Genomic DNA, 23,353 nt, shown 5'->3' on the forward strand with positions numbered 1-23,353 from the left:
GACAGGAAAAATGAATGAAATACAGATTGGCTTTGAGTTAATTGAGTGATATGGAGTAGGGCAAGGAAACTTGTATAGTCTCCTGATGTGCTTAACAACATTAGTGGAATGGGCCTATGTTCCCTGGCTTTAGAAGCATGAAAGCTGATTTCATTGACATTTTAAAAATTCCGGAGATTTTTTAGACTTTGTTTCCACAGGCTGGGGAATCAGAGGTCATAGTTTCAGGATAAGGGATCAGCAGGTTAGGACTGAAATGAGGAGGAATTGCAACTCTCAAAATAGTTGTGTTGGTTTTCTACCCTGGAGAACTGTGGATGCCCAGTTTCTGAGAATATCCAAGATGGTGTCTTGTTGGTCACTGAGGTCATCATGGGATATGGGGAGAAAAGCAGAGGTCGGGTACGAGATTCGCATGAAATTGCTGAATGGTGCATTTGGCTCAAGAGAGTGGGAGTGATCTTCTTTGGTCTGTTATTTGGGATATTGTTGTCTTGTTTGCTAATTCTGGGGCAGTTGAGTCATGGAGGCTTGGGTTTTCAGCTCAGATAAAGGCGGTTTGGCCCATCCCATCTTCAGCAGTCAAAAACAGCCACCTAACTATTCTAATCCCATTTCCCAGCAATAGGCCAGCAGCCTTGGTCTGCCTTGGCTCTGCAACTTCCTCACTGTCATGAGGGGTTTCTGTTTCTATCACCCTTACAGGCAGTGAGTCCCAGAGGCTGCTGGGAAAATAAAAATTCCTCACGTTCCCTCTAAACCTCCTGCCCCTTCCCTTAAGTCTCTGCCCCTTGGTCTTTGATCCCACCATCAAGGGGCACAGTTTGCTCCTGTCCACCCTATCTATGCTCCTTGCGATTTCAGACAACTCCAGCAGGTCCTCTCTCAATCTCCTCTGCCCTAAGAAGAACAACACCAGTCTGTCCAATCTCTCCTCATAACTAAACACTCCAGCCCAGGCAACATCCTGGTAAATCTCCTCTGCATCCTCTCTGGTGCAAATGTATCCCTCCTACAATTTGGATGTCCATAATGCATTCGCTGAGGCCCGACCAATGTCTTACACAGTTCTAGCATAACCTCCCTGCTCTTAAACTCTCTGCCTCACCTAATAAAGATTTCGAGGTGCTGGTGTTGGGCTGGGGTGGGCAAAGTCAAAAATCACGCAACACCAGGTTATAGTCCAACAGGTTTATTTGGAAGCACTAGCTTTCAGAGCGACGCTCCTTCATCAGGAAGCTAGTACTACCCTCACGTTCACTAGCTACCTGACAAAGGAGCAAGCGCTCCGAAAGCTAGTACTTCCAAATAAACGTGTTGGACTATAACCTGACATTGTGTGATTTTTTTTTTACTCAGCTAATAAAGACAAGTGAAAATGTGTTGCTGGTTAAAGCACAGCAGGTTAGGCAGCATCCAAGGAACAGGAAATTTGACGTTTCGGGCATAAGCCCTTCATCAGGAATGAGGAGAGTGTGCCAAGCAGGCTAAGATAAAAGGTAGGGAGGAGGGACTTGGGGGAAGGGCGATGGAGATGTGATAGGTGAAAGGAGGTCAAGGTGAGGGTGATAGGCCGGAGTGGGGTGGGGGCGGAGAGGTCAGGAAGAAGATTGCAGGTTAGGAAGGCGGTGCTGAGTTGAGGGAACCGACTGAGACAAGGTGGGGGGAGGGGAAATGAGGAAACTGGAGAAATCTGAGTTCATTCCTTGTGGTTGGAGGGTTCCCAGGCGGAAGATGAGGCGCTCCTCCTCCAGCCGTCGTGTTGTTATGTTCTGCCGGTGGAGGAGTCCAAGGACCTACATGTCCTCGGTGGAGTGGGAGGGAGAGTTAAAGTGTTGAGCCACGGGGTGGTTGGGTTGGTTGGTCCGGGCGTCCCTGAGGTGTTCTCTGAAGCGTTCCGCAAGTAAGCGGCCCGTCTCCCCAATATAGAGGAGGCCACATCGGGTGCAGTGGATGCAATAGATGATGTGTGTGAAAGACAAGTATCACATACATCTTGTTCACCATGTTATCTAACTATCTTGGTACCTTAAACTTTTGTACCCCTGTGCAGCAATGTCCCTCTGATCCTCGGTACTTCCCTGGTTCCTACTGTTCATCATGTATCCCCTTGCCTTGTACTGACAGGTAACATCCTTAGGCACATGTGTGTTTCCAAACTGGGGCCCCCATTTGTAAGTGGAGATATATCTGGGTATTGACAGTACGGACATAGCGAGGGACCCCAGCACAAAGCCTTCCATTAATCTCCTCGGGGGACTCAGGCCGTACACCTCTCCTCTTGCGGCGTGGCCGTCCAAGTGCGGTCAGGCTGGGAAGTAACCCTCACTGACGTCTGACTGAGATGTCCCACTTACAATGGAAGCTGCAGAAACTGGGATCAAGGCACAGATTGAAAGAGCAAAGGCCACATTGACAGTTTGTTCGAGTGTGTGGCTTAAAATCGTGCAGCTGGAAATATTTTGTTTTAGTGGAATCAGCAGTTCTGATAATGAAACAGTGCGGACAGTTCAGTAAGTTAGAGGTTGTTAGCAACAGATGGTACTAATATTAGGCAGAATCTTTGAAGGAAATTGGAATTCTCAGTGTCGCTTAAGAGTTGCTTTACCTCCAGACTAAACCTCAGTGGTGCCTTTAATACACATATTATGCGTCTTTAAAATTACTTTGTTTAAGACTGGCATGAATTAGATCAGAAGGCCTGGTTGGATCTAAGCTATACGTCATCTTCCTGTCACTCCTGAACTTTATTCCTCTGCTCATAGAGTCTGCGGAGGGTGTGCCTCTTGGCGAGAGAGAAGGAAATTTTAAACTTTTGTACCCCTGCAGTTAAGAGTACATTAGTTTGGCAGTCTGATGCAGTCATACACACTCTGCAGCTTTCTCAGAATGAATTATAGGCCTAGAGTCCATTTCCACTTCAACGACTGCCTTCCCCCATCTTCTCTTGCATTGGTTACAGTGCCTTCTGCAATGGCTCGAAGTGATTTACAGACAATACTGTCGTCCTGTGGGAAGCGCAACATTTAGTTGGCAGAGAGTGCCCCACAAAGAGCAGAGAGTGTGGGGCTGGAAAAACACACGAGGTCAGGCAGCATCCGAGGAGGAGAACTGATCAGTGTCGAGCCTGTGGTCACTTTCTCCCCACAAAGAGCAGTGTGATAATGACCAGCTCCTCCGACTTCATGACAGAGTTGTAGCGTTTTTATAACATGGACAGAGGCCCTTTGGCCCATCATGTCATCAAGCTGCCATCTGGTCTAACTCTGTTTACTTGACCGATAGCCTTGTAATCTGTGAAAATTCCCATTGTCCCAATGGTCCCCATTAGCAACTATTGATTCCTCTTTCTGACTTTCTACCCTTTTCCTTGACCAACTATTTCCAGTCTGTCCATCTCCACCTGATTGTTTAATCCTCCCCCTCTCCCACCTCACCCTCAGCATACAGTCCAACATTTTTCCCAGCTACTGACAGTTCTGAAGAAGGGTCACTGGGTCCAACACGTTCACTCTGCTTTCTCTCTCCACAGATACTGCCAGATGTGCTGAGTTTTTACAGCAATTTTGGGTTTTGTTTTTGTTTCCGATTTCCATCATCAGCAGCTCTTTGGTTTCTTTTAAATGAAATTTCAAATGCTTCGAGACAGAGTCATAGATCCGTACAGCCCAGAAACAGACCATTTAGTCCAACCAGATATCCTAAATACATCTAGTCCCATTTGCCAGCATTTGACCCATATCCCTCTAACCTCTTCCTGTTCGTATATCCATCCAGATGCCTTTTAAATCTTGTAATTGTACCAACCTCCATCATCTCCTCTGGCAGCGCATTCCATACACACGCCACCCTCTGTGTGAAAAAGTTGCTCCTTGCGTTCCTTTCAAATCATTTCCCATCACCTTAAGCCTATTCTCTCTAGATTAGGACCCCCCCTACCCTTGGGAAAATACCTTGTCTATTTATCCTAGTCATGCCCCTCATGATTTTATAAGCCTCTATAAGGTCACTCCTCCCTCTGATGCTCCAGGGAAAACAGTCCCAGCCTATTCAGCCTCTCCCCATATCCCAAATCCTCCAATCCTGAGAACATCCTTGTAAATCTTTTCTGCACTCTCTCCAGTTTCACAACACCTTGAGAGTTCCTGCTTCTTCTACCGACTGTAGGGTTAGGGTTCTGAGTTCTAGATTCCCACTATTTCTGGGGGGAAGATATTGTCCACAAATCCTCTGCAAACCTCATGCTCTTGACCTATAACCTGTGCCCCTTGTTACTGACCCCACTTCTTGGGGGGGGAAACAATGCTTGATTTTATCTCTCCTGTTTATGTCCCTCTGAACTTTGCGCACCTCAATCAGAACTCTCCTCAGCCTTTCCACTCGAAGGAAAACAACCCCAGCCTATCTAGTGTGTCTTTGTAGCTGAATCACTCCAGGCCATACCCTGGTCAATCTCCTCCAAGCCCTCTCCAGTGCAACCACATCCTTCCTACAGTGTGGAGACCAGAACTTCACACAGTACTCCAGCCACGGTTTAACCAATGTTAAGATGTTAACCTTCTTGCTCTTGTGTTCAGTGCCTTGACTGATAAAGGCAAGAATCCCATATGCCACCTCAACCAGCTTCTGCACCCCATGTTGCTTAAGGGAAGAATATTGACCCAGAGACCAGGAACAAAAGGTTTTGGGAGAGGGTAATTCTGGTTGCACATGAGCCTCAGCTTGATTTCTCATCCCAAAGACAACTCTTCCAACAGGAATGCACGGCCTTGGGCTGTCACTCTGGATAAGACAATAGTGTATCAGAAGCTGGGTGGCACGGTGGCTCAGTGGTTAGCACTGCTGCCTCACAGCACTAGGGTCCCAGGTTCAATTCCAGTCTTGGGGTGACTGTCTGTGTGGGGTTTGCACATTTTCCCCGTGTCTGCATGGGTTTGCTCCGGTTTCCTCCACAGTCCAAAGATGTGTAGGTCAGGTGAATCGGCCATGTTAAGTTGCCCGTAGCGTTAGGTGCATTAGTCAGAGGGAAATGGATCCGGGTGGGTTACTCTTCGGAGGGTCAGTGTGGACTGGTTGGGCTGAAGGGCCTGTTTCCGCACTGTAGTGAATCTAATGAACCCACAGCCTTTCAGGGGAGGTTGAGTGTTTTAGTGCTCCCTCCTCTTCAGTTGGCACTTTCTGTGCTATGTCAAGATTTTGGTGGCTCGTCTAAATACCAACAGCCAATTCAACGATGGAGCTCACCACCAACCAGGCTGGGGAAGCGGTGCTCATTGCTCATGTTTGTGGAATGAGCAAGTCCAAGGCCAGGACTCCAGATCCCGGAGAACATGAGCTGGATCTTCCAGAACCTGGATTGTTGGAGACTGCAGGTACAGCCAGCGATGCAGGTGGGGATCCTGGAGATGGCCTGAGGCACTGACCCACGTGGAGATTGCTCAGGAAGTTTCAACTCGCAAAGAGTTCCTCACCTGACCACAGGGCCCTCTCTGTTAGAGTCAGAGACTTTAGACTGTTCAGATATACTAATAGTTAGCCAGGAAGGTTTGGGTGGAAAGAAACTTCTGGGTAGCTCCAAAACCAACATGATGTGACGGAACTCGATGTGACTACCTTTTTATCACCTGACCACCCCGATGTGACTGCTCGCACTCCTCCAACCACCCCCACTCCCCTTAGCCCACTAACTGATGATCTCATCCATCTGACCCACGACACTCATGTTTCACATCCACGTGACCTACCTCTCCCTCCAACCACCTCCCTACCCACTGACTCACTCACTCCATCATGCTCTCATCCATCTGCTTCCCTCAACTTCAACTGGACATTTAAACTTGCCACTCATCAGCGAGTGCTATCAACAGTGTGGGGGTGTGGAGGGAGTGGGGGGGTGGGGTGGTTGTTGGTTGCTTGTACTGACCTTGCCCTTTGACCAAATTCCCTGCTAGATTTGCATTCCACATTTTAGATTCAGAGAGGTCTCTTCCCCTTGCGGGTGAGACCAGGGCTCAATCCTAAACTCACAGTGAGGGGCTACCCATTTAAGAAGGTAATGAGGAGGAATTTCTTCTCTCAGAGGAGAGTCAATCTGTGGAATTCCTTACCACAGAGGGCTGTCGAGGCTGGGTTGTCAAGTATATTCAAGACTGAGACAGACAGATGTTTAACAGTAAGGGAATCTGGAAGGGGTTGTGGGGAAAGGGCAGGGAAGTGGCATTCAGCCACGGTCTCACCGAATGGTAGAGCAGATTCAATGGGCCGAATGGCCTATTTCTTCTCCTGTTTCTTATGGTCCCGCGTTGTATTTCCAATTGCCTTTCCTGCCTCTTGAGGCACCAGTTAATCTCAATAAGTGGGTCCTGAAGACTCCACTTCTTTTGACCTGCTTTTTCCAGAGGAGATCGGGGCCTGATCCTGGGCCGGACGTCGGAGAACGTCTCTGCGCCGGAAATCAAGTGTCTCATTGGTTTAATTTCTCCCACAATACGAGTCAGCAATGGGTGGACTTAATTTCTCAATCAAATCCACCTGGAGAGGTCAGCTTATAAACATCAGAAAATCCTTTCCATTTGAGCATCTTCAAGCCCTTAGGGAGAACACCCTGACCCTGGAGAGATTTTGCGATGAAAGTTTACTTTACCGTTGAGCCACTTGGAAGAGTACCCAGACCAGAGGGTGAGAAAGAAATAAGACATGATTTGTGTGTGAATATGTTTTTAGTAAGTGTTTGCTGGAGATATTGTTTCCTCACATGATTCCCTTGGCTACACAAGGCATTTCTGCTTTGGTTTTTAAAATGTGGTGTTGTGTCGCAATTGAATTCTTAAACTGAGGGCCTCAAAATTGTGCAATATCTTGTCTTCCACTTCACCCCCCGGTCCACAAGCGTTTCTTAACCCAAACTTCAGTTCTGCTTCATAATCTACCTCAATGTTGTGCGACATCGGTGGTTGTCCATCAGTACCACGGGTCCTCAATCCTGAGTCAAGAGGTCATAGGCCTGTCCCCCTAACCCAGAGACTTGAGCATGTCAATCTGTGACAATGCAGCCGTAACACTGAGGGAAGAACTGCCTTTCAGACTAGACTGCTCTCTTTGTTGAGTCTAAAGGCTCCCTTGCTGTTTGTGGACCAGCAACAAAGATTACTCAGACTCCTGGTTAAAATATCCCCTCAACCAACACGACTCAACGTAGATTAATTGTTATTAGTCCATTGTTGTTTCTGAAGGCTAGCTGTGCACAATTTTAACTATCCTGTTTGCAGTGATTAACAACTTATTAACATGTATTCAGCCACGGAGCATTCCAGGATGTCTTGGAAACAGGGCCATTGGGTGGGCAACGCAGTGGCTCAGTGGTTAGCACAGCTGCCTCACAGCATGACCAACCTGGATTTGATTCCACCCTCACGTGACTGTCTGCGTGGTGTTTGCATATTCTGTGTGGGTTTCTTCCCACAGTCTGATGATGAGCAGGTTAGGTGGATTGGCCATGCTAAATTGCCCCTGATGTTCTGGCTTTGGAGATATGGGGGTAGAGTGTCTGGGTGGGATAATCTTTGGAGGGTAAGTGTGGTCTTGATGGGCCAAATGGCCTCTTTTGCACTTTATGGATTCTGTTTAGGATCACATGTAGGTCATTTGGCCAGTTAAGCCTGCAAGGATGGAGCTGAGCTGGTGTGTTCTCAGCTCTGGTTTCCTTCCTATACCCCATGGTCCTTGACTCCTTGTCAATCATTAATTGATTTGACTCAATCTTCAATAAATTTAAATTTAAACCTGAGTTCCATGAGCCCCTGGGAAGGTAACTCTGTTGTATGTACTGCAGAACCAAACCCAACTGACTGATGCTTGAATTGCAGTGCGACCACCAATCCTCCTTTGTACTCTTATAGAATGATCATTTTAGATAGGTCCTAGTGGGACACCATAACAAAAACAAAAAGTAAAGATTCAAAGAAGTATATCAAAATTAAATTAAATGTCATTATCAGAGGAAAACATGACTTTGTATCACACAACTTACTTCCTAAAGATTAGGGCCACATTCACCTTCCATACAGTCTCAAATCAGAATAGGTGTTCTAGTCCCTGGAGTGGGATTTGAATCCATGACCGTTTGGTGAAGGACTCTCTCACCCACTAAACCAGGGGTGACTAGTCCACCTTGCACTCCTTTAATGTAAACCAGAAACCTGATTAAACCTATGGAGCACTGTGACACAAACATCATTAAGATTAATGGAGAGTTATGAAAGGTCACTTATCAAATCAAAATGACATTCTCCAGGGTGATGAGGTGGTGTCTACCTGTCTCTAAACACCTCTATCATGCTGGTGAGCATGGCACACCCCCTCTCCAGGACTCCTGAGTGTGGACACAACTGTGAAAAGTGGGGCCAATACTTGTACAACGTGACCCCACCTGAACTATTGCCTGAATGTATTATTGGCCATTTTGGCCAATCCCAAAAGCCAAGCCCACGAGGACTGCCCTTTGACCTGTCCATCCCTCCCAGGGCATAAGGGTCAGTTTGGTTAACAATGATAGAGGATAAACCACTAGTGACTATTAACACCAGGAGACACTTATCTAAATAACAAGATGTAGTTTATTGCCATGATGGCAATAGATACAAGTTACATTGGTTTGTTATTATCAGTTACTAAGACTATCAGGAAACCAGGGATGATATAACTGAAACCATCAAGATCTTGAGCTGGATTCCTCATTCTTTACTACATGTTATCATCAGATAGGGTGGGTCATCATACAATCTTCAACATGGACTCTTTCAGAACCATTACCTTAAACAAGAGGAACACTGACTCTGTGAGAGGAGAAAAAAACTTATCTTCATGTCTGTTGTAAAAGGGAGAACTCTTATTCTTAACATATGCCCCATGGTTATAATATCCCCCAACATGAAGCAATATCCTCTGGGTATTCTCCATATCCATTAGATTAGATTAAATTACTTACAGTGTGGAAACAGGCCCTTCGGCCCAACAAGTCCACACCGACCCGCCGAAGCGCAACCCACCCATACCCCTAACCTAACACTACGGGCAATTTAGCATGGCCAATTCACCTGACCCGCACATCTTTGGACTGTGGGAGGAAACCAGAGCACCCGGAGGAAACCCGCACAGACACGGGGAGAATGTGCAAACTCCACACAGTCAGTCGCCTGAGGCGGGAATTGAACCCAGGTCCCTGGCGCTGTGAGGCAGCAGTGCTAACCACTGTGCCACCGTGCTGCCCATCCAGTTCCTGTTGATCTTATATATTTCAGTCCAGTCAACTCTCATTCATCTAAACTGCAGTGGTGGTGGTGGGGGGGCACGGTGGTTCAAATGGTTAGCACTGCTGCCTCGCAGCATCAGGGACCCAGTTAAATTCTAGCCTCAGGCGACTGTCTGTGTGGAGTTTTACCTTCTCCCTGTATCTGTGTGGGTTTCCTCCCACAGTCCAACAATGTGCAGGTTGGGTGAATCGGCTGTGAGAAATGTGGAGTTACAGGGAGAGTGTCTGGGGGTGGGATGTTCTTTCGTGGGCTCAAATGGCCTGCATCCATACTGTAGGGATTCAATGGAATCAGGCTCAACTTTCCTTCATTAGATAAGGCCTTCGTCCTAGAGTTGTGTGAACCTTCTCTCACTGTTAGGTGAATGCAAGGATCTTTTTGTATTCATCCTTTTCCTCCTCTTTTTATTTTGTTCGTCTCTTAATCTTTTCAGCTTTGATGGTGTCAGTACTGTGGACCTAGATTTCTCAACAAGGGATATGCAGGGGCCTATGAAGTTACCTGCTTTCGAGTTGATAAGCTGGATTTGTCGCATTTAACAACATAGCCTTGTGATAAGATTTCCATTTGCTTTTTTGGGTTCATTGCAGGCAGCAATGCATTCATCCTTCCTGTTTGACTCCCTTTGCTCGCCCAGGTCAGATGTTAAATTACTCACCGCTGATGTCTTACAGGAGAAAGAGAAGAAATACATGCTGCCACTTGACAACCTGAAGTTACGTGACATAGAGAAGGGATTCATGTCAAGCAAACACATCTTCGCTCTCTTCAACACAGAGCAGAGGTATGTAGTCTCAAACACTAGTTACCCCGTCAGCCAGTGGGAGGGAGATGAGACTGGACAATGTCTAATCTGAGGAAACATTGAGCACCCTTCCATATGAGAGACCCAGATTGAGTGACAGGTAGGACTTCCAATGGGCTTGGCCCATCCACTCTATGGAGGAGATGCTGTGGTCCTTGGTCCCAGTCTTCTCAGTGTCAGCGAACATCGGGACAGACACCGCCTGTTAACCAATGCAATGCCAGGCAGCTGACAGCTTTGTGAAAATCTACGCTCAACTCATCCATTATCTGGTTGAGGGGAGGATTCAGAGGAAAGTAGGGGGATCCGTAGAGAGAGGAAGAGCCTGCTCCACCCAAACTGGAGAGCTGATGGTTTTCACAGGCAGGTTTTGTAATTCGGCAGCACAGTGGCTCAGTGGTCAGCACTGCTGCATCACTGCACCAGGGAACTGGGTTCGAATCCACCCTCAGGCGACTGTCTGTGTGGAGTTTGCATGTTCTCCCCATGTCTGCATGGGGATGCTCTGGTTTCCCCCCACAATCCGAAGATGAGCAGGTTAGGAGAATTGGCTGTGTTGAGTTGCCCACAGTGGTCAGGGCTATGTAGGTTAAGTGCATTAGTAAGGAATTTAGATTAGATTACTTACAGTGTGGAAACAAGCCCTTCGGCCCATCAAGTCCACACTGACCCGCCGAAGCATATACCACCCAGACCCATTCTCCTACATTTACCCCTTCACCTAACACTACGGACAATTTAGCATGACCAGTTCACCTAACCTGCACATTTTTGGATTGTGGGAGGAAACCGGAGTACCTGGAGGAAACCCATGCAGACACGGGGAGAATGTGCAAACTCCACACAGTCAGTTGCCTGAGGTGGGAATCGAACCCGGGTCTCTAGCGCTGTGAGGCAGCAGTGCTAACCAATGTGCCACCGTGCCACCCACAAATGGGTCAGGCTGGGATACTCTTCAGAGGGTGATTGTGGACTTGTTGGGCTGAAGGGCCTGTTTCTACACTGTAGGGATTCTATGAAAGAAGAAGTTATTTATAATGAGCACTTTCTTTGCATATTAAGCTTCACCCCTGTTGGCAGTGCGACTAGTACCTGCAGGCTTCCGAAGCAGTTCAGAGATCATTTGCACAAACTAAGTAGGCACTGGTTATAAATCCTTCAGTTATTGAATTTCTGAAAGACTCCCTTTAACAATATTTGGATGCCACTCAATGCTAATTGCTGAGATCTTCGCGTTTAGGAGTTGGGATGTCGTGTTGAAGTTGTACAGGACATTTGTGAAGCCTGGTCTGGAGTACTGTGTCCAGTTCTGGTCGCCCTATTATAAGAAGGATATTATTAAATTGGAGTGGGTTCCGAAAAGATTTACCAGGATGTTGCTGGGAATGGAGGGTTTGAGATATAAGGAGCAGTTGGACAGGCCGGGACTTTCTTAGCTGGAGCATAGAAGGTTGAAGGGTGTCCTTACAGAGGTTTATAAAATCATCAAAGGCACAGATAAGGTGAATGACAGGTGTCTTTTCCCTAGGGTGGAGGATTTCAAGATGAAGGGGCATATTTTTAAGATGAGATGTGGGAGATTTAAAAATGACACGAGGGGCAACTATTTTACACAAAGAGTGGTTTGTGTGTGGAATGATCTGCCAGAGGAAGTGTGAAGGTGGGTACAATTACTTTGTTTAAAAGACCTTTGGATAAGTATATGAGTAGGAAAGGTTTGGAGGGATATGGGCCAGGAGCAGGCAGCTGGGACTGGTTTAGTTTGGGATTATGTTTGGCATGGATTGGTTGGACCGAAGGGTTCTGTGACTCTATGATTCTATGACTACAGTGCCGTTTTAGTTTTATTTCATCCTAGATACGTAGATGGATTTGCAGCACTGGATAAGACTATTCGGCCCATCGAGACAGTGATGGTGTTAGGTGCAACCTTTCCTGTTAAAGTAAAGAGGCAAATTGGAGCATGAAGCTATACCGCAGAAGTTTCCAGGCGAGTGATTTTGCAGGGGGCGTGCTGCTGGCATCACGTGACCGGGCGGAGAGCTATGGAAGATTTGTAAGGGAATCCTTTTGCTGTCACAGGGTGTGAGATTGCAACTCAGAAAGCCTTTTGGAATCCAGGGTGACGGGGTTAAACATCAGCGTCAGCTTAGGGAGACCCCCAAGACTGACGTTCAAGTAATATCAGAGGGAAACTCATCGCTGAGGTTCTGCCCAAATCCTTAACGCACTCAGAATACAGTCACAATGTGCTATTTCATACAGGCGTTATCCTGTTCTTAAAAACTGCCTTAAAGAGTCTGCACAAAAAGATGTCCTCGGGAGTGTTGCTGAACAAAGAGACCTTGGAGTGCAGGTCCATAGCTCCTTGAAAGTGGAGTCGCAGGTAGATAGGATAGTGAAGAAAGCGTTTGGTATGCTTTCCTTTATTGGTCAGAGTATTGAGTACAGGAGTTGGGAGGTCATATTGCAGCTGTACAGGACATTGGTTAGGCCACTGTTGGAATAGTGCGTGCAATTCTGGTCTCCTTCCTATCGGAAAGATGTTGTGAAACTTTAAAAGGTTCAGAAAGGATTTACAAGGATGTTGCCAGGGTTGGAGGATCTGAGCTACAGGGAGAGGCTGAACAGGCTGGGGCTGTTTTCCCTGGAGCGTCGGAGGCTGGGGGGTTGACCTTATAGAGATTTACAAAATTATGAGGACATGGATAGGGTGAATAGGCAAAGTCTTTTCCCTGGGGTGGGGGAGTCCAGAACTAGAGGGCATATGTTTAGGGTGAGAGGGGAAAGATATAAAAGAGACCTAAGGGCAACTTATTCACACAGAGGATATGGAATGAGCTGCCAGAGGAAGTCGTGGAGGCTGGTACAATTGCAACATTTAAGAGGCATTTGGATGGGTTTAAATCAGAAGGGTTTGGAGGGATAATGGGCCGTGTGCTGGCAAGTGGGACTAGATTGGGTTGGGATATCTGGTTGGCATGGACGGGTTGGACTGAAGGGTCTGTTTCCATGCTGTACATTTCTATGACTCTATGACTCTATGTATCTAGACCACGTGGTGCAGTTAGATAGAACATCACTGGTGGAAATTCCTGACCCAGTAAGCCAGCTCCCATGTTAATTTCCTGTCTGCACCATGCAGGCGGGTTTGCTTATTTCAAGAGGTTAAATAACACTGTTCAGTTATTGCAGGCAGGAATCTCCTGTGTAATATAGTGCACTATGAAAATGTACAGAGAAATTTAAGTCTCCTTTGCTCTCTGTTATAACCCTGAGGAAGCTTTTCCCTATGGGAGCACCTTTCCTGAGATGCGGGCAGCTTTGACTTCGAGTCATGGAGTCATACAGCACGGAAACAGACCCTTCAGTCCAACCAGTCCATACCAATCATAATCCGAAACTAAACCAGTCCCAGCTGCCTGCGCTTGGTCTATATCCCTCCAAATCTTTCCTATTTATGTCCCTACCCAAATGTCTTTTCAACGTTGTAACTGTAACTGTATCCACCACTTCCTCTGGACGTTCATTCCACACACGAACCACCCTCTGTGTAAAAAAAAAAGCCTCTCATGTCTTTTTAACATCTTTATCATCTCGCTTTAAAAATATGTCCCCTAGTTTTGAAATCCTCTACCTGAGAAGCCACCTGCTATTCCCAGACCTTTACTCCACATTATTTTCCAATCTTCTACAAGGTCAACCCTTAACATTCTATGCTCCAGTGGAAAAATAAATCCTAGCCTATCCTGCCTCTCCTTATACATTAGTAAATCTGACATCAAACTACCTTTTGGAAAACATACTGTAAAGGGTTAAATTGCTCACAGCGTGCTGCAGAAAGCATCAGTATCAGGCATCACTCTGAGAATGATAGTTAAGAGTATAAGATGATACAAATGGGGTGGCATGGTGGCTCAGTGATTAGGGGAGAAAGTGGGGTCTGCAGATGCTGGAGTATCAGAGCTGGAAATGTGTTGCTGGAAAAGCGCAGCAGGTCAGGCAGCATCCAAGGAACAGGAAATTCGACGATTCGGGCATAAGCCCTTCATCAGGAATTCCTGATGAATGGCTTATGCCCGAAACGTCGAATTTCCTGTTCCTTGGATGCTGCCTGACCTGCTGCGCTTTTCCAGCAACACATTTTTGGCACAGTGAATAGCACTGCTGCCTCGCAGTGCTAGGAACCCGGGTTTGAGTCCCATCTTGAATGACTTTGTGTGGAGTTTGCACGTTCTCCCCGTGCCTGTGTGGGTTTCCTCCGGGTGCTCTGGTTTCCTCCCACAGTCCAAAGGATGTGCAGGTCAGGTGAATTGGCCATGCTAAATAGTCCATAGTGTCAGGTGTGTTGGTCAGAGGTAAAAGTAGGGGAATGGGTCTGGATGGGTTGGTGTGAACTTGTTGGGCTGAAGGGCTTGTTTCCATTCTGTAGGGAATCTAATCAAAGGGTCTTTTACGGTGAGGGGTCCATTATTCAGAGACATGTAAATCCCAGAAGGTTCTGTGGCAATAGTTGGAGAGGCCACTAATTTGCTTTCTTTTATTGAATTAAAACCCATTGGGGATGTAACCAGGAGAATAGCAAGTGCTAGCAAACTTTCGCACTTTCTCTGATGGGGTTAACAATGGGTTTAAAGGTTGAGGGTCATAGTGAAGGAACCAAGTGCCTGTGCTCCACGCAGGTTTGGAATTGTTCACTGGTCTGTGCCAGCTGGGACATCAGGAAATTTGCACAGGGTAAAGAGGAATGTGATTCAGGAATACCAAGGAAGAAATGTCTGATTGCTGTGTTGCAGCAGCAACAATGCAGCAGGCAGGCACTGGGCTCTCTCACTGTCCAAAACAGTGCTAAATTTTAACATGGAATTAAGGGTATGGCTGGGGTGGGAGGGGAACATGACTGAGATGTTCAAAAATATGAAAGGGAAGCTAAGAAGACACCTTTGTCCCTTCAACAGAGGAATCACTAAGAGAGAGAGAGAGTGTGTGTGTGTGTGTGTGTGTGTGTGTGTGTGTGTGTGTGTGTGTGTGTGTGTGTGTGTGTGTGGGGGGACGGGGAGAAGGGGGGGGAGTTAATGGAGGAGGAGTGGAATGTGGGGGGGGTGGAGGAGGTTTAGACTCTGTGAGGAGGAGGTGATGGTCTAGTGGAATTACTGCTGGGCTATTAAGCCACAGACCCAGGTAATGCCTACAGACCTGGGTTCAAATCCTGCTCCAGCAGGTGGTGGAATTAAGGGTCTGATGGTGACTACAAATCTAATGATGATTGTTGTGGGGGAGGGAGACCCATCTGGTTCACTCATGCCCTTTAGGAAAGGAGACTGCTATCCTTACTTGGTCTGGCCTATATGTGACTCCAGGCCCCACAGTGATGTGGTTGACTTTTAACTGCCCTCTGGGTAATTAATGCTGGCTTAGACAGTGACGTCCCCATCCATGAATGAATTTTTAAAAATTCACCCATTGGGTGTTGGGAATGTGGAACTCTCTGCCTGTGAGGGGGGGGGGGGGGGGGGGGGGGGGGCGGGGAGGGGCAGAAACCCTGATAACATTTAAGATTTTAGATGTACCTTGTGATGCCAAGTCAAACATGGTTATGGCTCAAGTGCTGACCAATGGGATTAGAATGGTCAGGTGGTTGGATATGACTAGTACAGACATGATGGGCTGAAGGGTCTTTTTCTGTGCTGTAGATCCCTAAGACACCATTTTTCAAATTTCAGCTTCCAGCCTTCTTTAGTAAGTCTAAATTCTGATCAAATGTTGTTGGTGACATTTCCAATCTCAGATCCACCCAAGTGCGTGGTTCTGGATCAGTGCTCCTGGGCCCAAGTGGTTTATGTTGAACTGCTTCGGTTGCATTATGCTAAAGCAGAGCCAGTCCTTCAGGTCTGCTGAATTGAGTTAGGTCCCAGTCCATTTCCAATGCAGGGAAAAGCAAGTGCCTTTTCAGTGTCATGGAACAAATGGCCTTAATCACTGTAGGAGAAAGTGAGGACTGCAGATGCTGGAGATCACAGCTGAATATGTGTTGCTGGAAGAGCGCAGCAGGTCAGGCAGCATCCACGGAACAGGAGAATCGACGTTTCGGGCATGAGCCCTTCTTCAGGAATGAGGGGTCCTCATTCCTGAAGGAGGGCTCATGCCCGAAACGTCGATTCTCCTGCTCCTTGAATGCTGCCTGACCTGCTGCGTTAATCACTGTAGGCTCAGCCTTCAAATTCTCCAGTCATATAAAACCAAGAACAGCGGATGCTGCAGATCTGAAACAGAAACAGAAATTGCTGCAGAAACTAAGCAAGTCTGGCAGCATTCAATGAGAGAGAGAGAAACAGAGTCAGTGTTTCGGGTTCAGTGACTCTCTATCAGTCCTTCCTGTAGGGCTGGGTGGGTGCGGAATCACTGGACACCATGGCTTTAAGGAGAGGGTAATCCCACTCCAGTCACACTCACCCCCAGTGCCCTCGGCAGCTAATGCCAGGAGCAGCAGCACGACCTGTGGTTTCTGCCCCTCCCTTTATTTGATGTGAATCCTATAGCTCGTTAGGATGGCACAGTGGCTCAGTGGTTAGCACTACCTCCTCCGGGACCCAGGTTCGATTCCAGGCTGTGTGGCATTTGCACGTTCTCCCCGTGTCTGTCTAGGTTTCCTCATGGTGCTCCGGTTTCCTCCCACAGTCCAAAGATGTGCAGGTTAGGGTGGATTGGCCATGTTAAATTGCCCTTAGTGCCCAGAGACGTGCAGGCTCGGTGGGTTAGCCATGGGAAATAGGGGATGGGTCTGGATGGGATGCTCTTCAGAGGGTCAGTGTGGACTTGATTGGCTGAATGGCCTGCTGCCATAATGTGAGGACTCTACGAACCTTCCTCTCTCTTTACTTCCATCAGTGCTGTTCATTTTTTCTCTTTGGCAGCCCCTTTCTCAAACCTTGCCTGCCTGTCAGATCAGTATTCTGGATCGCTCAATGTTAAAGAACAAAACAGGACTCCCTCAGTATGCGCAGCCTCTGATCCCAGCTCCTTGTTATATTCACAGTCTCCCTCAAACTGTGGCTTTTCTATATTCACCCCCCCCCTCCGCTCCATCCCACTTCATCTTTCCCTGCAGGAATGTTTACAAGGATTACAGACAGCTGGAGCTGGCTTGTGAGACTCAGGAGGAGGTGGATAGTTGGAAAGCTTCATTCCTACGGGCTGGTGTTTACCCAGAGAGAGTCGGGGTATGTATCCTCATATATATATTATACACGTGTATATATATATATGTGTGTATATCAGTGTGCCTGTACATTTGGGTGATTGTGTATATTTATCGCATGTCGACAGATAATGCATAAGTATCTCTATAATATTTTTCAATATTATATATCTTTGTGTTTACAAGTGCAATGGATTCATCATAATTAAGCTTACAATTGGTGTGTAAAACTGTCTCAATGATCTTAACTTTGAAAATGTTTTTCCAAAGGCTTCAAAGACATCAAGATGGTATCTGTTTTTTTTCTGAGCTGGAGGGTTGTATTTTCTCCATTCAGAGAACATCCAAAATTTTTGAAGTGTGCTGCTAATATTAATTAAAAAGGGGGGGGAGAGAGAGAGAGAGAGCTCAGGGGCAGAAAGAATTTCCAATCTCGGCTGTGAGCTGGTGTAGTGGGTCTAAATGGCCAGGGAGTGGCAGCGCTGAGCATCCTGTGACCAGGCACTGATGGTTTGGCCAGTGGGAGGGAAAATGGTCAATGAGTCATTCCTGAGTATTTATGTATATTTTATGCTGCTGCTCCTCCTCTTCCCTCGTCCAAGGCCAGTCCTAGTTGCAGCAGGATTCCAATAACAATTTCAAGCGACTGATTCATTTTTTGGCAAGCTATTTGACTGTGGGGGCATTACGGCTGAGACGCTGTCTAGCCACTGCTGCCTTCCAGCAGGATCCTTTACTGGTTTATCCTTGAGTTCATGATGGTATGGGAGGAAGGAAACTATACGGAGCTGTGATAGAGTTCCCTTGTTGACACTTTGGCTTAACTCGGCACAGACTTGGGACCTCACTGCGCAACACTTACAACTCAAAGCTTGGAGCAATTAATCCTAAATTAGTGTGTTAGCCATAGCTCTCTCACCCCCATGTGTTCCAAGTTCTCATCGGTTCCAGTCGCCACAAAATCTTGACTGAAGCTCCACAGTGTAACGCTGAAGGAGTGCTGCACTGTCGAAGGTGCAGTCCTTCAGATGAAACATTAAACTGAGACCCCTGTTCTGTCATGACACTCTCAATGCAACTTTAAAAGAGATGGCCAGACACTGAAATACCTTTGAAAGTACTAATTGTTTATAACAGTAATAAACGTCTATTGGATTTGGAAACATAGAATAGAAAATAGAAGCGGGAGTAGGCCATTAGGCCCTTCAAGCCTACTCCCCCATTCATTATGCTCATGGCTGACCATCCAACTTAGTCCCCCATTCCTGCTTTCCCCCACATCCTTTCATCCCTTTAGCCCTAAGAACAATATTCAACTCCTTCTTGAAAACATTCAATGGTTTGTCCTCAACCTCAGAGGAGCAGAGAATTCCACAGGCTCCCCACTCTCTGGATGAAGACATTTCTCCTCAAAGTTTGTGAGAAGATTTGTAGCTCGGGTGCTCGTTGTTGTGGTTCTGTTCGCCGAGCTGGGAGTTTTTCTTGCAAACGTTTCGTCCCCTTTCTAGTTGACATCTTCAGTGCTTGGGAGTCTCCTGTGAAGCGCTTCTGTGCTGATTCCTCCGGCATTTATACTGGTTTGAATCTGCCCCTTCCGGTTGTCAGTAGCTGTCCGCTGCAGTGGCCGGTATATAGGATCTAGGTCGATGTGTCTGTTGATCGAATTCGTGGATGAGTGCCATGCTTCTAGGAATTCCCTGGCTGTTCTCTGTTTGGCCTGTCCTATAATAGTGGTGTTGTCCCAGTCGAATTCATGTTGTTTGTCATCTGAGTGTATGGCTACCAGGGATAGCTGGTCGTGTCGTTTCGTGGCTAGTTGGTGTTCATGGATGCGGGTTGTTAGCTGGCTTCCTGTTTGTCCTATGTAGTGTTTTGTGCAGTCCTTGCATGGGATTTTGTAAACCAGGTTGGTTTTGCTCATGCTGGGTATTGGATCCTTTGTCCTGGTGAGTTGTTGTCTGAGTGTGGCTGTTGGTTTGTGAACCAATATTTATCCCTCAGTCCATACCAGTAAAAACAGATTAGCTCTTCATTGTCTTATTGGGGGTTTGCTGTGCACATTGCAACAGTGATCAACACACTTCAGAAATGTTTCTTTGGCTGCAAGGAGCTTTGAAATGTCCTGATGTTGCAAGAGGCGCTACATGAATGCAAGATGGTCCTTCTCTTTAGTTGATGGAGGCTGTAGCCTGATGGGCGGCACAGTGGCACAGTGATTAGCACTGCTGCCTCACAGCGCCAGAGACCAGGGTTCAATTCCCGCCTCAGGCGACTGACTGTGTGGAGTTTGCACATTCTCCCAGTGTCTGCATGGGTTTCCTCTGGGTGCTCCGGTTTCCTCCCACAGTCCAAAGATGTGCGGGTTAGGTGAATTGGCCATGCTAAATTGCCCGTAGTGTTAGGTAAGGGGTAAATGTAGGGGTATGGGTGGGCTGCGCTTCGGCGGGTCGGTGTGGACTTGTTGAGCCCAAGGGCCTGTTTCCACACTGTAAGTAATCTAATCTAATCTCAGGAAGGGAGCTGTAAGGTTAACATTTTCCAAGGTCAAAAATCACAGGACACCAGGTTATAGTCCAGCAGGTTTATTTGAAATCACAAGCTTTCAGAGCCTTGCTCCTTCATCAGGTGCTAGTACTGAAAGCTCGTGTTTTCAAATCAACCCACTGGACTCGAACCTGGTGTTGTGGAGTTTTGACTTTGTCCAACCCAGTCCAACACCGGCACCTTCACACTGTAACATTTTCCAGGTCTTTTCTGCTTTTACTTCAAAATTATGTCCTTCATTGAGTGGCCTGTATTTTTTTTCGGTGGATTGGAATGAGGGAGTGAGCCTAACAGAGCTCTTGACTCCATGAGCGATCTTTCCAAAATCCTCATACCTTGGGATCGCTGTCAAAGCGTCTGGAATGAAGGCAGGACTGCACTGGGCAGGGAAATAATTTGGCTTCAGTCTCTGCCTAGGAATTCACATGCAAATATTTTTCAACCGTGAACCCCATCACCCAGCCAAACCTCCCACCCCCTCCTGCAGTCTTCCCTCCCTTTTTCTCATGTTAGATGATGTTGCTGATTGAAATCTGGCACATCCCTGTCGAGTGTTTCAGGCTGGGTCTCCGGGCACAATAGGAAACAGGGTCATTCTTTCCATGAGATTCGGTTGCTTCCATCTGGTACACCACAGCCCCGTGCACATCTCCGTTTCATTACAGCACAAAGACCAGCAGTAAACAACTATGAAAGGGCCCGACTTTCCAGTTATGTTAGTTTTTTTAGAAAGAAAAATAAGCAGAGAGCACACGCACACACGGCTTAGATTAAATGAAAACAGAGAACATTGAAAACGCATTGCAGTTTTGTCAGCTTTTGACAGAAAAGGACAGGATGAGATGTAACTGGCCTCTTCTGATGAAAGGTTCCATCCAGCATTTTACTGATTTCTCTTACTTTGTCTCTCTACCTCCCTCTCTCTCTCTTCTTCCCTGTATATACCTCTCTATATCTCCCTATATATCAATCTCTCTATCTCTTTTTCTCTCTCTCGCTTTCCCTTTCTCTTCCTCTCTTTCCCTATACATTTATATATATATATATATCACTCTACCTCTTTTTCTCTCTCTGTTTTTCTCTCCCTCACTTCCTTCCTTTTTCAATTCTAGTCTTCCTATCAGAAAGATGTTGTGAAACTTGAAAGGGCTCATAAAGGATTTATAAGGATGTTGCCAAGGTTGGAGGATCTGAGCTACAGGGAGAGGCTGAACAGGCTGGGGCTGTTTTCCCTGGAGTGTTGGAGGCTGAGAGATGACCTTATAGAGATTTACAAAATTATGAGGGGCATGGATAAGGTAAATAGGCAAAGTCTTTTCCCTGGGGTCAGGGAGTCCAGAACTAGAGGGCATAGGTTTAGGGTGAGAGGGGAAAGATATAAAAGAGACCTAAGGGGCAATCTTTTCACACAGAGGGTGGTATAGATATAGAATGAGCTGCTAGAGGAAGTGGTGGAGGCTGGTACAGTTACAACATTTAAGAGGCTTTTGGATGGGTTTATGAATAGGAAGGGTTCAGAGGGCTATGGGCTGGGTGCTGGCAGGTGGGACTAGATTGGATTGGGATATCTGGCCAGCATGGATGGGTTGGACCGAAGGGTCTGTTTCCGTGCTGTACATCTCTATGACTCTGTCCTTTCTTTCTCATCTTTCTCCAACTCCGTATTTTTATTTCTTTTCTACTATTTTGATTTCTCTTACATTGTCTCTCTACCTCTCTTTCCCTGTATATACCTCTCTCTCTTTCCCAATATATATCAATCTCTCTATCTCTTTCTTTCTTCCCCTTTCTCATCCTCTTTCCCCATCACTCTACCTCTTTTTCTCTCTCTCTTTTTCTCTCCCTCACTTCCTTTTTTCATTTTCTCTGTCCTTTCTTTCTCTTTCTCCCTTTTCTCCAGTTCAATATATTTATTTCTTTTCAACTGTTGTGTCCCTTTTTTAAAAAACTCTTGTTGGTTATCACTTTTTATTGCCGTATCTTCCACCTCTGTATTATTGCCTGTTGAATGGAGATGGTGGTGTAGTGGTAACGTTTCAAGGCCTAGTTATTTGGAGGGTTAGGCTGATATGTTGAGGCCACAAGGTCAACTCCCATTATACCAGCTCCTAGAATTAGAGTTAGTTCCTAAATCTGGGATTGAAAGCTAGTCAGACAGGTTGATTCAGATTGGTCAAGGCACTGTCCTGAGGAATGGGCTAGAGAATAACAGTTAGTGCTTTCTGTTAAGGTGTAGCAGGTACAATGTGTTCACAGGCTTTTTGCAGACAGAACAAACTGCCTGGTTTAAATTTAAACATAGCTTGGCAGTTAATGGTCAATCATCATCAAACTATACATTCTCTAGGGCAGTGCCTCAACCAATCAGAGTGCACTTTCTCACTGCAGCACTCTTTGCTCACATAGTATAAAATGCGTTTCACCTCTACGTTGGTATTCTTGTGAATTGTCCTGATGAGTGCAAGACAAAATGCTTCAGCAAACATCTTCTTTGGAAGTTCTCAAACACTGGATTTCCTTCCTTTCTGCACCCCGTCCGATAATTCCTAAGACTTCAAGTAGCTGATGACATTTCTGAGAGGGGCTGTTTTGGTGTAAGAGTGAGGGGGTTACACTGGTTAAAACCCAAGGTATTTCAGTGGCTTTGTCACTTTAACTTGCTGCGATGTACTTCGTCAACCAGCAGCGTAGCAGCAGTGTATACCGTCCTCAAATTGCATCCCGGCTCCTCTGACAGCATTTTCCAAACCCTTGAGCTGTCCCACCTAGAACCACAGCAGATACATGGGAGCACCCCCCCCCTACAAGTTCCCCTCCAACCCACTCACCTTCCTGACTCGGAAACATAACACTGTTCCTTCCTTCACTACTAGCTGGCCCAGAATCCTGGAACTTGCTCCCTGTCAGCACTGTGAGTGACCCTAACCCTACTGCAGGAATACCACGTGGACTGGGGTGGCAGAGATTCATCACCCTCTTTGTCAGGACCATTCCAGCCAGTCATGCCCACTACCAGTGAATAAATTAAAATACAAATCCCCGATTGTGTCAAGGGTGATTACAGTTACCAATTTTAAAACGTGTAACTCAGGGAGAGCCCCAGGTCTGACCACAAACCACACAACAATGACCAGATCCCAGGTTTCTCTTGCATTGATTGGTCTCAAGCTGTGACCAAGAAGGGGATAATTATTCAGCGAAATGTGCAGCCCTCTTGACACTAGGGGAGAATGGCACCATGTGTGACGATGTTGCTACCCATGGTCAAATCGTCTTGAGTAGAAACAGTCGCTTGTCACATTGGAAAGGAAGGGAGACAGTTGACGGTACAAAGTGTTACAGAATCAGAACAACAGAGCTCCCAGTGGAGTTCCTGCAGCCATTGTGAAGAGTTTGCTCTGAATTTGATGTGGCAGTTGTGCTTTTTTAAGCTTTGTCCTATTCGACGAGTTGGACTGTGATTTTTTTTCTCTCTCTTTTGCCTCTAACAATGCA

The 23,353-nt window shown here is 46.6% G+C and overlaps 1 protein-coding gene across 1 annotated transcript in view; it reads left to right on the plus strand.

Moving 5' to 3' along the window:
- Positions 1 to 23,353, plus strand: part of dnm1a (dynamin 1a) — a 217,303-nt gene that overhangs the window by 183,086 nt on the left and 10,864 nt on the right. The window contains exons 15-16 of the mRNA XM_060841532.1: positions 9,986 to 10,095; positions 17,225 to 17,336. Of these exons, the coding sequence (XP_060697515.1) occupies positions 9,986 to 10,095; positions 17,225 to 17,336 (222 nt within the window). The remainder of the gene's footprint in view (positions 1 to 9,985; positions 10,096 to 17,224; positions 17,337 to 23,353) is intronic.

Source organism: Hemiscyllium ocellatum, chromosome 21 (assembly GCF_020745735.1).
Source record: "Hemiscyllium ocellatum isolate sHemOce1 chromosome 21, sHemOce1.pat.X.cur, whole genome shotgun sequence".
In the NCBI taxonomy this organism is placed as follows: domain Eukaryota; kingdom Metazoa; phylum Chordata; class Chondrichthyes; order Orectolobiformes; family Hemiscylliidae; genus Hemiscyllium; species Hemiscyllium ocellatum.